At 45.3% G+C, this 16,365-nt stretch overlaps 1 protein-coding gene across 5 annotated transcripts in view; it reads left to right on the forward strand.

The window, feature by feature from the left end:
• AURKAIP1 (aurora kinase A interacting protein 1) overlaps positions 1-13,641 on the forward strand; it is a 47,069-nt gene extending 33,428 nt beyond the window's left edge. For all 5 annotated transcript variants that reach the window (XM_056542541.1, XM_056542540.1, XM_056542543.1 and 2 more), the window contains exons 3-4: positions 5,050-5,489; positions 13,477-13,641. In XM_056542541.1, the coding sequence (XP_056398516.1) occupies positions 5,050-5,489; positions 13,477-13,575 (539 nt within the window). In that variant the 3' untranslated portion in view covers positions 13,576-13,641. The remainder of the gene's footprint in view (positions 1-5,049; positions 5,490-13,476) is intronic.
• Positions 13,642-16,365: the final 2,724 nt, after the last annotated feature.

Genomic DNA, 16,365 nt, shown 5'->3' on the forward strand with positions numbered 1-16,365 from the left:
ATTTATGCAGGAAAAGTAATCAACTGCCGAGCCGAGAAGTTTGTGACGAATCAAATTTACTGTAAGTTCGCTCATCTCTGAAGGGTACGTTCAGACGGGCGGATCCACAGCATATTTTACACTGCGCATCCGCCGCTGAAGGACCACTACATGCTGCCTTTAGATGTGCGAGCAGAGCAGACACACTCTACTCTACGAGCAGACACACTGTGATGTGCGAGTCGCAGCGCTTGCGCAGTATACTTGCAAATCGTGGCAGCTCTCTGCCTAGCTCATGGAGCAGGGGGAGCACCGCGATGTGCGGCGACTTGCAGATCTCTTCAGTGTGTCTGCTTGTAGCGGCGTATTGCTGCTCCGGGCAGGCACATCTAAAAGCAGCTTGGAACGGTCCTTCAGCGGCGGATCCGCAGCGTAAAATACGAAGCGGATCCGCCCATGTGAGCATACCCTTATAATGGATATAATACCGAAGGAGACTGCACTATTTTCAACCATCAAGAGAAAATGAAAAAGTTATCTAAAAGCTAGTGTGAACAGAGCTTTATGCCAGAATATTGTTATATTTTAAATCATTAAAGTGTACATATCATGCAAAGAAACGTTTGGTATGTCTTAGAGACTTATCCAAAGTTTTTATCAGTCGAGGTCTGAGTGTTTAGACCCCGACCGTTCACAAGCTGGGAAAAGTCACTCCTCTTTCTCCACTCTTGATTGGTCGGGGTCTGAACACTCGGGGAGATTTATCCAAGGATTTAAACTGTTTTTTCCCCATCTAAATTTGTCGCACAGAAAGTTGCTGTCTAAATATGTGCGACTTTTCTGCGACTTTTGCTGTAATGGATTTTTAGAACATGATGCATTCTAGTCTATTTTAGATGGAAAAAATGCATTAATGCTATATTTATCAATAGCGACTTTTCGGCGAAAAGTCGCATTGGCCAAAAGTACGCCGAAATATCAGACCATTTTGGACCAAGTTTAAATACAAATTAGTTCAGCTTTCCGGTGCTCCTAGGACTGTATCCACCTTTTCCAGCCCACGGGAGCACCTGAAAGCTGAACTAATTTATGCAGGAAAAGTCAGCAACCGCCGAGCTGAGAAGTTCGTGACGAATCAAATTTACTGTAAGTTCACTCATCTCTAATCAAGACACACAAAAAAATTGTGATGGTCGTAAAAAAAAAATATATATATATATATTTTAATAAGAATAATCCTGGTTCCTAACTTTTTATTTCATTTTTGCTGCCTGTCAAGTCCTGGTCTAAGGGTCTGATCTGGCATTGTGAATAGGGTATGTGGAATAGGCTGTATTTAAACCTGAAGTCTGTGCGCAGAATTTATCAAGAGCCTTGCGACTTTTGATAAATTAAGCGCACAATAGACCAGCCTAACCCTCTGTAGATTGGTCTATATTTATGCGGGAAATAGACAACTTTGATAAATCTCCCCCTCAGACCTTGACCAATAATAATTTTTTTACATCATTACTATAATGGCCTCTCTTTAACATATATAGCAGGAAAAGCTGATGGTCTATACACTTGACAGAGGCCTGACACACATCACACTGTATAGGCACACTTACAGGGTCCTATGGGAATAAATAAATAGTAAAACTTATGGTATATGTTCTCTTATATAATTTACCTTTAGAACCTACCCCCCTGCTGTGTACTGAGGCCTGTCATGCTGCACCACACAAGATTGCAGCTATTGATCTTAGTAACGCAATACACACACACCAAGCACGCAGCACTAAAGGGATGCTGTCAATGCATGGAAGCAGTCTCACCTGCTGCTCTATAGCTATCCAGTCTGATGCTCATTTCCTGCAGTAATACAACCCTATGATTTGCTGTAAATCTTTCTAGTATTTTGTGTATGTAAGGGTAGGGTCACCTGTGCCATATTTTGCTGCGACTTTGCTGCTGCGTATTTTTCTACCCATTGAAGTCAATGTATGGCAAAATCAGCTGCAGAAAATATGCAGAAAAATTCGCCACGTGCGACCCTGCCCTAAATTTGGCTGACAGGCATCACACACCTGGGGTCTACGATGCATCTGCATAACATATAAATTCCCTAATAGCCAACTCTATAACAACAGCGGCTGTACTCAAAGGAGATTTGTCACTGGACAGAGGCCAGAGGTAGCGCTGTCTCAGGTCAGGCGGAGCAGGAAAGAAAGCTGGGTGGCAACACTGTGAATCCATCTCGCACTAGTAAATGCTGCAGAGACACGGCATTCATCGTCATCATGGCTTCGGTCAGAAGGAGCTCATAAGAGAGTGTTTTCTAAACGGTGTTTCTCCAGCTGTTGAAAAACTACAACTCCCAGCCTGCCCGGACAGCCAAAGGCTGTCCGGGCAGGCTGGGAGTTGTAGTTTTGGAACAGCTGGAGACACACTGTTTGGCAAACACTGTCGTAAGGCTCTTCTGACTCTTTTTTTTTTTTTTTGTATTGTCCACCATGTCCAAACAGTCTCATTACCCAGAAAAAGCTAAAAGAGTGTCATTTTGGCCTTCATTTGGCTATATACGTCAGGGACAGATATTTGTGACATGTATACATTCCCCAACTGTATTTAATTTCTCTAATGAGAAGCCTAACAACAACGATGACCAAAGATCGATGTACACTTCCAATGGTAGACTCTGATGTATCCCACTATATAGGTACTATGTCACTAATAGAGTCTATTGTAAAACTAACACACATATACATACAGTAGAATCTCCCAATATCGCACACTAACGGGGAATAAAAAAATATCCGCTATTCAGAGATTCAGATCAGTCACCTAATGCGGAAAAAAGGCTAAAAAATCTTTCTAAATGACCGAATACTGTTCTGTACTCACTCCAGAGTGTAATTACCTATAAGACATGATAAAAAGGAATATTACAGTAGAATCTCCCAGTGCCATTTAATCACCCCTATCCTTCCCCCTGTATCATTCCATCCCCCCTTTATACCCTGTGCCAACTTATTCCCCTGTGCTTTGTGCCAGATAACTCCCCCCCCCCCCCCCCCCCTTACCCCCTGTGTCACATAATTTCCCCTTGATTCCCCCCCCCGGCCACTTCATTCCCCCTTTATTACCTCTGTGTAAATTCATCACCCCCTCTTAATGAAGTGGCACAGGGGGGTAAAGGGGAATGAAATGGCGCAGGGGGTGGTAAAGAGGGGGTGATGAATTTGCACAGAGGGAAATAAAGGGGAAATGAAATAGCTCAGGGGGGATTGAGGGGCAAATGATTTGGCACAGGGGGTATTAAAGAGGCACAGGGGTGGATCAGGAAAGGGGGTGAATGATGTGGCAGGGGGAAATACAGAAGCAGGAGACCACTGTTTAAACAGCCGTCTTCTGCTTCTGTGCTGGGGCTTCTGCATGGGGGGTGCAGTGGGGGCCTGGGCCCCTTACTTTAGTACTTGCTGTACCCCCTGACGGCGGCCCTGTGTACAACGTAGGGCCAGCACATAAGCCTGGTTGTCCCCTATTGGGAGTGTGTTGTCCCCTATTGTCCTCTAATGGGAGTGTATTGTTCCCATTTTGGGAAAGTATTGTCCCCTACTGGGAGAGTTTTGTCCCCTCTGGGTGTGTCCGCGTCTGCTATTAGGAATGTCCCCTATTCGGAGGGTACAAATACATTAAGTTTTATGGGGCTCTGCCGGGGAATTAAAACTATTTAACACCTTTTTTCGCAGTATGTCGACCCAACAAAACAACACTCTTCATGGGGTGACTGGATGCACTTGCCATGTATGCTGAGAGTTTTCAATGTGTACATGGCATCACTAACATGTTGTGAACAATGGCGAATTTCCACAATTCCACACTAATTCCGTTCAGCAAAGCTTGCTGAACCGAATTGCGGTGGAATTTCTGTGTTTTCATAGTTTTCAAGTTTTTACTTTGTATGTTGGGGATGTGGCACCCTCTTTCACCCCACCCCTCTCAGACTGGAGGTGGTTTAGTCAATGGCTGATCCAATATGTCACCCATTCAGAGGCTATATGCACTGCAGAGGTGAGTTATCATGTTAGGGTCCCATCCGATATGAGGCCACCTCCGCGTGGTGGATGGGGGGACACATTTTGATCAAAAAGTGCGCTGAGAGCCTCCATTTTTTTGACCTAGAGTGCTGTTGCAACTTTTCTTTTTTGTAGATTTGTAAATTACTTCTATTAAAAAAAAAATCTTAATCCTTCCAATTATTATCAGCTGCTGAAGTTGAGTTGTTCTTTTCTGTCTGGCAACAGTGCTTTCTGCTGACATCTCTGCTTGTCTCGGGAACTGCACAGAGTAGAAGAGGTTTACTATGGGGATTTGCTTCTACTCTGGACAGTTGTCATCAGAGAGCACTTAGGCAGAAAATAACAACTCCACTTCAGAAGCTCATAAGTACTGAAAGGATTAAGATTTTTTTAATAGAAGTAATTTACAAATCTGTTTAACTTTCTGGAGCCAGTTGATATATAAAAAGTTTTTTCCTGGAATACCCCTTTAATGACCACAGCAACTAAGGAGCTGATCCTGGTTCTTACAATGGGGTCTTGGCTCTGTAATGTGCCCCCTACAACATAGTAATATGGTGTAGGGCAGGAAGAAGTTGAAATGTTCCTCCGGTTTGGAGATTCCCCTATATATTCTATACACTGTAGGGACTTGAACTATGGTCTGTTGACAGGTCACCTGATATCCTTGTAGCTATAATTAGAGATGAGCGAACTTACAGTAAATTCGATTCGTCACGAACTTCTCAGCTCGGCAGTTGATGACTTTTCCTGCATAAATTAGTTCAGCTTTCAGGTGCTCCGGTGAGCTGGAAAAGATGGATACAGTCCTAGGAAAGAGTCTCCTAGGACTGTATCCACCTTTTCCAGCCCACGGGAGCACCTGAAAGCTGAACTAATTTATGCAGGAAAAGTCATCAACTGCCGAGCCGAGAAGTTCGTGACTAATCGAATTTACTGTAAGTTCGCTCATCTCTAGCTATAATGCGATACGTCCAGTGTGTGTAATGTCTCTTCCGTCTTCTAGGATGTCTGGCTCCTCGCTGCGCAGCCACAAGTCACAAGACCCTGTTTGCATGTTATAGCACACAGCAAACTCAGAGACAGCGAATTCCTCCCCCTACGTGGTGCTCCCTGGAACCGGAACTGGATGATCTACTGGTCCCTCGCAGGATGTCCATCAGTCCCTTAGAGAGTTTACTCTCCTCCCGGTACTACCTCCCTAAGCCTCTTGGCACCTCTGATACCCAGGAGAAGCCAGAAGAACATGAAAGAAGCTATGACTGCCCCGCCAGTCAGGACACTGACCATACGGGAGAGGATGAGGGGAACAGGGGTGCGATGCAGTGTAAGAATGTGCTGAAGATCCGGCGGAGGAAGATCAACAAACACAAGTACAAGAAGCTGCAGAGGCGCATTAAGTTTCTCAGGAAGAAAGTGCTGGATAAGCGCCGAGTAAGGAGACAGGTGAGGAAGCCTTGGCATCACTGTGGGCATCAGAGGATGTTCTCTTCTGTAACAGAGGGTACAAATGGGGCATACTTTATAATAGTCCCACGATTTACTGTCATTGTGTAACATGCAATATAAGTGGCTGAAAAATGTCTATACCCAGTACTTCTCACTAGAGATGAGCGAACTTACAGTAAATTCGATTCGTCACGAACTTCTCGGCTCGGCAGTTGATGACTTATCCTGCATAAATTAGTTCAGCTTTCAGGTGCTCCCGTGGGCTGGAAAAGGTGGATACAGTCCTAGGAGACTCTTTCCTAGGACTGTATCCACCTTTTCCAGCCCACGGGAGCACCTGAAAGCTGAACTAATTTATGCAGGAAAAGTCATCAACTGCCGAGCCGAGAAGTTCGTGACGAACCAGTTGGCACCAGTTGATTAAAAAAAAATATAATGTTTTCCACCGGAGTACCCCTTTAACCCCTTAAGGACCCAGGACGTACTAGAACGTCCTGGCACCCTGGGCTTTAAGGACCCAGGACGTACTAGTACGTCCTGGTGTTTCTCCGGTCTCTGCCGCGCCCCGGGCAGAGATCGGAAGCGGATGCCTGCTGAAATGCTTCAGCAGGCATCATGGGCAAACGCCGAGGGGGGCCATGTAGGCCCCCCATGTCGGCGATCGCCGCAAATCGCAAGGGAAATCGCCCTTGCGATCTGCGGCGATACCGGGCTGATCGGGTCTCTGGGACCCGACCACCCGGTAATTTCGCATGATCCCGGCTGTCACAGACAGCCAGGACCATGCTAACGTATAGGAGCGAGGTGGCAAACCTGCCACCTCCTCCTATACCCTGCGATCTGTCGGTTAGTTAACCGACCAATCGCAGGAGGGGGGGGGCGGTTACTTCCTCCCGTCCTGCCCGGCCCCTGAAAGTCCGGAGAGGACGGGAGGAAGACCGGAGGACGCGGCGGGGGACAGGGGAGTGCTGGGGACCAGCCCCGGTACTTACCTCGTCCCTGAAGACCCGGATCCCGGCGATGAAGACGGCGGCGTCGACAGGTGAGTAGATCTTCAGCCGCGGTCGGGCCCTTTACAGCAATGCACGTCGCCGTAAAGCGACATGCATTGCTGTAATGGGACCCTGTAAACTACAACTCCCAGCATGCCCAGACAGCCCTTGGCGTCTGTGCATGCTGGGAGTTGCAGTTTTGCAACATCTGGAGGTCCACAGTTTGGAGACCACTGTGCCCTTCCAGATGTTGCAAAACTACACATCCTCAGCATGCCCTTACTGTCCAGGCATGCTGGGAGTTGTAGTTCTGTAACATCTGGCCCTTCAGATGTTGCAGAACTACAACTCCCAGCATGCCTGGACAGTTTTGGCATACTGGGAGTTGTAGTTTTGCAACATCTGGAGGGCTGCAGCTTGGACACCACTACACAGTGGTCCCCAAACTGTTCTCCTCCAGCTCTTACGTAACCACTACTCCCAATATGCCCTTCGGCTGCCTGGGCATGCTGGGAGTTGTGGTTTTGCAACAACTGGAGGCACACTGGTTGGGAAACATTGTCTGTTTCCTAACTCAGTGTTTCCCAAATGTGCCTCCAGCTGTTGCAAAACTATAACTGCCAGCATGCACTGATAGACTGTGCATGCTGGGAGTTGTAGTTTTGCACCAGCTGGAGGTCCCCCCCCTGTGAATGTACAGGGTACATTCACATGGGCAGGGGGCTTACAGTGAGTATCAGGCTGCAAGTTTGCGATGCAGCAAATTTTGCGCGGCAGCTCAAACTCGTAGCGGGAAACTCGCTGTAATCCCCCCTGCCCGTGTGACTGTCCCCTAAAAACACTACACTACGCTAACACAAAATAAAATAAAAAGTAAAAAACACTACATATACACATACCCCTACACAGCCCCCCTCCCCAATAAAAATGAAAATGTCTGGTACGCCACTGTTTCCAAAATGGAGCCTCCAGCTGTTGCAAAACAACAACTCCCAGTATTGCCGGACAGCCGTTTACTGTCCAGGCATGCTGGGAGTTTTGCAACAGCTGGAGGCACCCTGTTTGGGAATCACTGGCGTAGAATACCCCTATGTCCACCCCTATGCAATCCCTAATTCAGGCCTCAAATGCGCATGGCGCTCTCACTTCGGAGCCCTGTCGTATTTCAAGGCAACAGTTTAGGGTCACATATGGGGTATCTCCGTACTCGGCAGAAATTGCCTAACAAATTTTGGGGGCTTTTTCTCCTTTCACCCCTTATGAAAAGGGGAAGTTGGGGTCTACACCAGCATGTTAGTGTAAAAAAAATAAACTTTTTACACTAACATGCTGGTGTTGCCCCATACTTTTCATTTTGACAAGAGGTAAAGGGGCAAAAAGCCCCCCAAAATTTGTAATGCAATTTCTCCCGACTACGGAGATACCCCATATGTGGGCGTAAAGTGTTCTGGGGGCGCACAACAAGGCCCAGAAGGGAGAGTGCGCCATGTACATTTGAGGTGATTTGCACAGGGGTGGCTGATTGTTACAGCGGTTTTGACAAACGCAAAAAAGAAAAAAAAAAACACATGTGACCCCATTTCGGAAACTACACCCCTCACGGAATGTAATGAGGGGTGCAGTGAGAATTTACACCCCACAGGTGTCTGACGGATCTTTGGAACAGTGGGCTGTGCAAATAAAATATTTTGTACAGCCCACTGTTCCAAAGATCTGACAGACACCAGTGGGGGGTAAATGCTCACTGTACCCCTTGTTACGTTCCTCAAGGGGTCTAGTTTCCAAAATGGTATGCCATGTGGGGGTTATTTTGCTGTCCTGGCACCATAGGGGATTCCTAAAATTTGCTCTCAAAAAGCCAAATATGACTCCTTCTCTTCTGAGCATTGTAGTTCGCCCGTAATGCACTTCATGCCAACTTATGGGGTACCTCCATACTCAGAAGAGATGGGGTTACAAATTTTGGGGGGTATTTTCTGCTATTAACCCTTGCATACATGTGAAATTTGGGGGGAAACACACATTTTAGTGAATTTTTTTTTTTTTTTTTTTTACATATGCAAAAGTCGTGAAACACCTGTGGGGTATTAAGGCTCACTTAATTCCTTGTTACCTTCCTCATGGGGTCTAGTTTCCAAAATGGTATGGCATGTGTTTTTTTTTTTGCTGTTCTGGCACCATAGGGGCTTCCTAAATGCAACATGCCCCCCAAAAACCATTTCTGAAAAACGTACTCTCCAAAATCCCCTTGTCGCTCCTTCGCTTCTGAGCCCTCTACTGCGCCCGCCGAACACTTTTCATGGACATATGAGGTATGTCCTTACTCGAGAGAAATTGGGCTACAAACACAAGTGTAAATTTTCTCCTTTTACCCCTTGTAAAAATTCAAAAATTGGGTCTACAAGAAAATGCAAGTGTAAAAAATGAAGATTGTGAATTTTCTCCTTCACTTTGCTGCTATTCCTGTGAAACACCTAAAGGGTTAAAACACTTACTGAATGTCATTTTGAATACTTTGGGGGGTGCGGTTTTTATAATGGGGTCATTTGTGGGGTATTTCTAATATGAAGACCCTTCAAATCCACTTCAAACCTGAACTGGTCCCTTAAAAATAGTGAGTTTGAAAATTTTGTGAAAAATTGGAAAATTGCTGCTGACCGTTGAAGCCCTCTGGTGTCTTCCAAAAGTAAAAACTCATAAATTTTATGATGCAAACATAAAGTAGACATATTGTATATGTGAATAAAATAAAATAAATATTTGGAATATCCATTTTCCTTACAAGCAGAGAGCTTCAAAGTTAGAAAAATGCTAAATTTTCAAATTTTTCATCAAATTTTGGGATTTTTCACCAAGAAAGGATGCAAGTTACCACAAAATTTTACCACTATGTTAAAGTAGAATATGTCACGAAAAAAATATCTCGGAATCAGATTGATAAGTAAAAGCATTCCAGAGTTATTAATGTTTAAAGTGACAGTGGTCAGATGTTCAAAAAATGGCCGGGTCCTAAGGTGAAAAAGGGCTCAGTCCTTAAGGGGTTAGCAGAGGAAAGTAATATGTCAGTAAGTATTCACACCCTTGCTGCAGAATATACACACGTGTATGGCAGGTCCCGGGAGCCTTCCTCTCCGTGTTTTGTTGCATTCATTGCCTTCAGTATTGTGTATCTGGAGGGAAACCTTCACTATTCACATGTCCTCAGTCTTCCCTGTATACAGACGTAGGGGGAGATTTATCAAAACCTGTCCAGAGAAAAAGTCGCTTCTTTCATTTTTTTGAGGTATTTTCAAAAATGAAAGAAGCAATCTGATTGGTTGCTATGGGCAACTCAGAAACTTTTCCTCATATTGTTACTATTGCTCCATTTTCTGAGCCGTAACAATGGCCTCTTTCATGCTCCAGCCTATTGGTGGTTTGGCTGCCTTTCGGCTCGGCTGCCCCCTTTGCTTCCCTTATGGTTGGTGCAGGGTGTTTTTCCCTCACACACTAATGGCGGGACCACAACAAAGGCAAATCCTATTTCAAGTACTTTTTCCACAGGTCAAATATGAAAAGATTGTAATATGCAAACTAGGGATCGACCGATATTGTTTTTTTAGAGCCGATACCGATAACCTGCGAATTTTCAGGCCGATAGTCGATATTCCGTGCATTTTAATCCCCCCCCCTCCACCCCAATATCTTTGGTAAATGAGGGTGCGTGTGTGTGTGCGGGTATACCCTGATAAAATGTTTTTGGCCGCGCAGAAGCCGCTGCAGATCAATGATTTAAAGCGGGCGCTTTAAATCTATGAACTGCCGCGGCTTTTGTGGGGCCAGAGACCGCCACTCGCTTCTCTCCACCTGCCTGTCCTGAGGTCCTGAGTCCAACCACTGACGCTGTCCGATTGCCTCCCCCTGGCTATCCTCTGGCCAGAGACCACCGCCGCCGCTGCCCCATTGCCTCCCCCATCCCCGGTTTTATAATTACCTGTTCCCGGGGTCCGCACTACTTCTGGCTTCGGCGGCATCCTGAGCTGTCACAGTGCGCCAGGCCACTGACGGTGACGTGACGTTGAGGACATCACTCGTCATTACGCAGCACACAGCAACAGCGCAGGACGCCGCAGGAGCCAGAAGTAGTGCTGACCCCGGGAACAGGTAATTATAAAACCGGGGAAGGGGGAGGCAATGGGGCAGAGGCCGGTGGTTGGACTCGGGACCCCAGGACAGGCAGGGGGAGAGAAGCGGGCGGCGGTCTCTGGCCTCGCAAAAGCCGCTGCAGTTCAATGATTTAAAGCGCCCGCTTTATAGATAGGTTAGATGCCGATACCGATAACTTACAAAACCGTGAATATCGGCCGATAATATCTACCAAACCGATAATCGGTCGATCCCTAATGCAAACATACAAGATAATGCACCTGCTATGATAGTGTTTCCTGACAACTGTGACTCCTGGTGTTACAAAACTACAACTCCCAGCATGCCTGGACAGCCTTTTTCTAGTTTCTAGAAACTGCTGGAGGCACCCTGGTAGGGAAAAATTGCGCTATGATATGTTATGAATATCAATAGTTTTCAAGAGCTTGGCCTTATAAAATTCATTGCTGTGGGCAGGTTACATAATGCATAGCAAAGGGACATTATTTCTTATAAAATACACCTCGGCTACTGCAGAACCTCTTAAAAAAACATCTGCAGCAAAAAACAACTTAGAAGTGTTTGATCGCGGGGGGTCCGACCGCTGGGACCCCCCACAATCTCCCAAACGGGGCCCCGCATTGCCGCTCTATGTAAGTGGCTAATGCGCGTAGCGTTGACCTCTCTGAAGTAGACAGTACGCCCCATCCATGCACCCACCCCATACAGTTCTATGGGAGAGGGATAGAACTACATGAAGGAGGCATGTCGGCCGCAACGTCACGCTGCGGCCGGCACTCCTCCTGCACGGGAGAGCTGCGGCAGAGCCGTGGCCATGTGCAGGAGATCGCTGGGGGTTCCAGCACGATCAAACACTTATCCCATATCCTGTAGATAGGGGATAAGTTATTTTTTGCGGCAGATGTCCTTTAAGCTGGAAAAAGAGCTTTATGACTGCTAGTTATGAACGGACTTAAAGGGGTACTCCGGTGGAAACCTTTTTTTTTTTTTTTAAATCAACTGGTGCCAGAAAGTTAAACAGATTTGTAAATTACTTCTATGATAAAAATCTTAATCCTTCCAGTACTTATTAGCTGCTTAATACTACAGTGAAAATTATTTTCCGTTTGAAACACAAAGCTGTCTGCTGACATCATGACCACAGTGCTCTCTGCTGACATCTCTGTCCATTTTAGGAACTGTCCAGAGTAAATGGAAATCCCCATAGCAAACATATGCTGTTCTGGACAGTTCATAAAATGGACAGAGATGTCAGCAGAGAGCTTTGTGTTTCAAAAAGAAAAGAATTTCTGCTGTAGTATTTAGGGATGTAAGAAAAAATCGATTCTCGCGATAATCGCGATTTTTCATTTGCCGATACAGAATCGATTCAAAATATTTTTGAATCGATTCTTTTAGGGATGTGGAATTTTTATCTGCGGACGCCCGGAACAGCATGTCATGTCCCGGGCATCAGGAGATAAAAGTTCCACATTTGTGGAGCCGGGCAGGCCGGATCTGACACGGCTATGGAGCGGGCTCCGACTCGTGCCCGCTCCGTACTATGCGACCCCCGGCTGATTTCAGTAGCCGGGGGCCGCCGCTAATAGCCAGCATGCGGCAATCGCCGCGGCTGGCTATTAAAGGAGTATCCGGTGCGCACTTTTCTCATTTTATCCTATCCAGGCTGCAAAATAAAACGCACTTTCTCTTACCTGCCAACGAGCCCCCGGAGCTCCGGTACAGGTGTTCGGTCCCCGGGCTGTATTCTTCTTACTTCCTGTTAGCCCGGCATGTCACACGGAGCTTCAGCCTATCACTGGCCGCAGCGAATGTCCCGCCTCCGCTGATGATAGGCTGAAGCTCCATGTGACGTGCCGGACTAACAGGAAGTAAGAAGAATACAGCCCGGGGACCAAACACCTGTACCGGAGTGTACCGGAGCTCCGCGGGCTCGTTGGCAGGTAAGATAAAGTGCGTTTTATTTTATTTTGCAGCCCGGACGGGATAACATGAGAAAAGTGAGCACCGGAGTACTAGATCGCCGCTGTCAAAGCTGACAGCGGCGTCTATTGGGATCTATGAATGCTCCCAGGTGGGCGATGTATCGCGATGTATCGTCACCTAGACGGTATCGCGATATATCGGGATATATCGAATCGCCACACTGGTATCGCGATTCGAATCGAATCGCCAAATTCTTGGCGATTCACATTCAGCAGCTAATAAGTACAGGAATAATTAAGATTTTTTTAATAGAAATAATTTACAAATCTGTTTAACTTTCTGGCACCAGTTGATTAAAATAAATAAATAAAATAAAAAAAAGTTTTTTACCAGAGTACCCCTTTAATGCTGCTTCTTTAACAGTTAGTGCAGTTCTAGAATATAATACAGGATATAACTCAGGATCAGGATAAGTAATGTCATGTATGTACACAGTGACCTCACCAGCAGAATAGCGAGTACAGCTCTGGGGTATAATACAGAATATAACTCAGGGTCAGTACAGGATAAGAAATGTAATGTATGTACACAGTGACTCCACCAGCAGAATAGTGAGTACAGCTCTGGATTATAATATAGGATAGAACTAAAGGACAAGTTAAATACGGCAGTGTATATACAAATGGACTCCACTGTTTATGTAGATTTTTTTTATTTTATATAATTCTAATTTGACGAGTTGACAAAAAGTAATTTCTCTCTTTTTCAATAATGCAATGTAAGTGTCTTCAGTCCTATTGTGAACATGCACTTTATAAAGAAATATGTATTTGGGTAAAATCAGATCTTGCTTTTACAATATAACTTCATATTATTTGCATTTATTGTAGACAATCACTTATCGTCTCTTTATTTTATAGAAAAATTTTGAGAAGGATTTAGAAAAAATCTGGAGAAGAGCTGGACTGAAAAAGGCCCCAGATGGTTGGATCACTCCAAAAATTTTTGTGAAATATTGACCTCTTGAGAGTGCTGCTTTTACTAGAATTTATTGTATAATAATAATAATAAAATAATTTACACTATCACGGTGTGTAGGGTTTATCCTAATATAGTAAAATCTCCCCTAGCGGACACCTCCCAATAACATACAGTTTTTTTTATTCCTCCTGAGCTCTGTGCCAAATCATCCTACCTTTCCCCTTGTGCCACATCACTTTTTCCCTTCCTTCCTCCCCCCGTTGTTCTTACCTGCCCAGCTGGCTTAGGGGCAGGGGCTCTCAGCCGATTTGACATTCTCCTGATGTCCTCTGCACTTCACTTACTGAGAACAGTGGCTGCGGGCACTGAGTGATGTCAGGGGCATCACTCATCACTGCTGGCAGCCGCCGCTGCTCACAACCTTTCAGTGAGTGCAGCGCGGAAGACGTCAGGAGAACGTCAAACCTGCTGAGAGCCCCTGAGCCTGCTGGGCAGGTAAGAAGAATGACAGGTGGAGGAGGGAAGGGGAAAAGTAATGTGGCACAAGGGGTGAGGGGGAATAATTTGGCACAGGGGAATGAAATGGCATGGTGGGGAATGAAGTGGCACGGGGGATAAAGGGGGAATGACTTGCCACAGGGGGTGGTAAAGAGGGGGTGATGAATTTGCACAGGGGGTAATAAAGGGGGAATTAAATGTCACAGGGGGGGAATAAGAGGAAATAATGTGGCACAGGGGGTAAGGGGAGAATGATTTGGCACAGGTGGAATAAAGTGGCAAAGGGGGTTCAATGGGGGAGGAATGAAGTGGAATTGGAGAGATCAAAAGCGGGGAATAAAATGGCACTGGGGGGGGATGAAATGGTACAGGGAGGTGATTAAACTGCACCGGAAGATTCTACTGTAAGGGTAAGTTAACATGTACAGGGTCTGCTGCATATTTGTGCTGCATATTTTGTGCAGCTGATTTTGCCACCTTTTGAAGTTAATGGGTAGCAAAATCAGCTTCACAAAATATGCAGCACATCCTGTACGTGTGAATGCTCCCTTATATTGCTTTTTATCATGTTTAATAGGTAATTACACTCTGGAGTAAGTACAGGACATTATTTGGTCATTTAGAAAGACTTTGGAGACTTTTTTCTCAAAAGGGACATCTCTCAACAGTGAGACAGTTTTATTGCCTCTGAGTGCCCGCTATTGGGAGATTCTACTGATATTTGCCTCCTTTTTTATTTTAAAGGGAACCTCTCGTCACGGAACTGCTCTTTGATCTCTGGGTACAATGTTACAGAGCAGGAGGAGCTGAGCAGAGGGATAAAGGTTTCAGAATAACTTGTATTTTATTCATTTAAATATGTAATTCTTCTGGGCTTAGGAGTCCAGTGGGCGGTCCTCATCAGATATCGCTGTTAGTGTGAGACTGCCCTCTGGACTCCTAAGCCCTGAATTAGTCACAGGAATGCATGACACTTTATACTGAATCCTTTATCACAATACTATATATTAATCTGCTCATCCCGCTTTTTAACATGTTGCCAGCAGTTTGGACTGTATTTTCCTAGTGACTGGTTCCCTGTAAAGGGGTGGATATCACTAGGATATGCCATTATTTCATGGTCCGTGAGGTCTATGAACTCGCACTGAGGGAAATTTTGAAGCGTAAAACTAATTACGCTATGTAAAGATGGTACAGGAGTATAGGGAAGAAGATTAAAACATCAGAATGTCTTTATTGTTGTAAAATCATAACATACAGAGCATTCAGATACTGACGGGTTTCGGATCTTATTAACCCTTAGTCATGGCATGCCATGAATAAGAGCCGATAAGACCCGAAATGCGTCAACATTTGTATGCTCTATGTTATGATTTTACTACAATAAAGAAACATCTTTTCTTCTGCATGACGCAGATTTCTGATGGACTTGTCATTTGTTTTCTATTGGATCATGACTGGCGGCACTGCTGGAGAGCCCAAGCGCAGGTGCAGCAAGTGAGAGATTGAAGCTGTCGGTCCTGTTTGGTGTAGAATTCATTCATGGTGCCAACTCTACCACGGTCATGTCTGTTGTAGAACAGTGTTTCCCAGCCAGGGTGCCTCCAGCTGTTTTGAAACTACAACTCCCAGCCTGCCCGGACAGCCGAAGGCTGTCCGGGCAGGCTGGGAGTTGTAGTTTCACGACAGCTGGAGGCACCTTGGTTGGGAAATACTGCTCTATGGAGAGCAGCAACAATGTAACTCTCACTAATCAAAACTGTCTGAGGGTAAAAAGGTTGTGCAAAGACTGTCCGGGCCTGCTGGGAGTTGTTACGCAACAGCTGGAGGCACCTTGGTTGGGAAACACTGCTTGTAGAACATGCAGAATGTAAATACCACACAGGCTCCTATTTTCCGTCATAAATCACAGATATAAGAAACTTCAGATGCTGAATGCTGTTAAATGTAGTTTTTTTTTTTTTTTTTTTTTTTTTCCCTCCACCCAAAAACACAGTGCGCAGGTTTATGGAAACTGCATACCTAAACAGCAACACGGCGGCTTCTCATACTCTCAAAAGTTCATGTTGGCGCCCACAGGTATCTGCACAGTAGACTTGGTAGCTGCTGACATCTGTAATTTACAGCACTGCAGTAAGTGTTTATTAGTCATTACGCTGCTGTAACCCTGCACCAACAATCTGTTACCAGCAGATGGCAGTATAAGTATGACTTTCCTTATACCTTCCTGTTGAAAACATCATTTGTGTTGGTTTGCATGGAATATATTTTTTGCTAAAGAAGCTGACAATTAGTCAAGAAGCCTTTTTTTTTTTTTTTGGAGGTGGATT

Source organism: Hyla sarda, chromosome 10 (genome assembly GCF_029499605.1).
Source record: "Hyla sarda isolate aHylSar1 chromosome 10, aHylSar1.hap1, whole genome shotgun sequence".
Classification (NCBI taxonomy): domain Eukaryota; kingdom Metazoa; phylum Chordata; class Amphibia; order Anura; family Hylidae; genus Hyla; species Hyla sarda.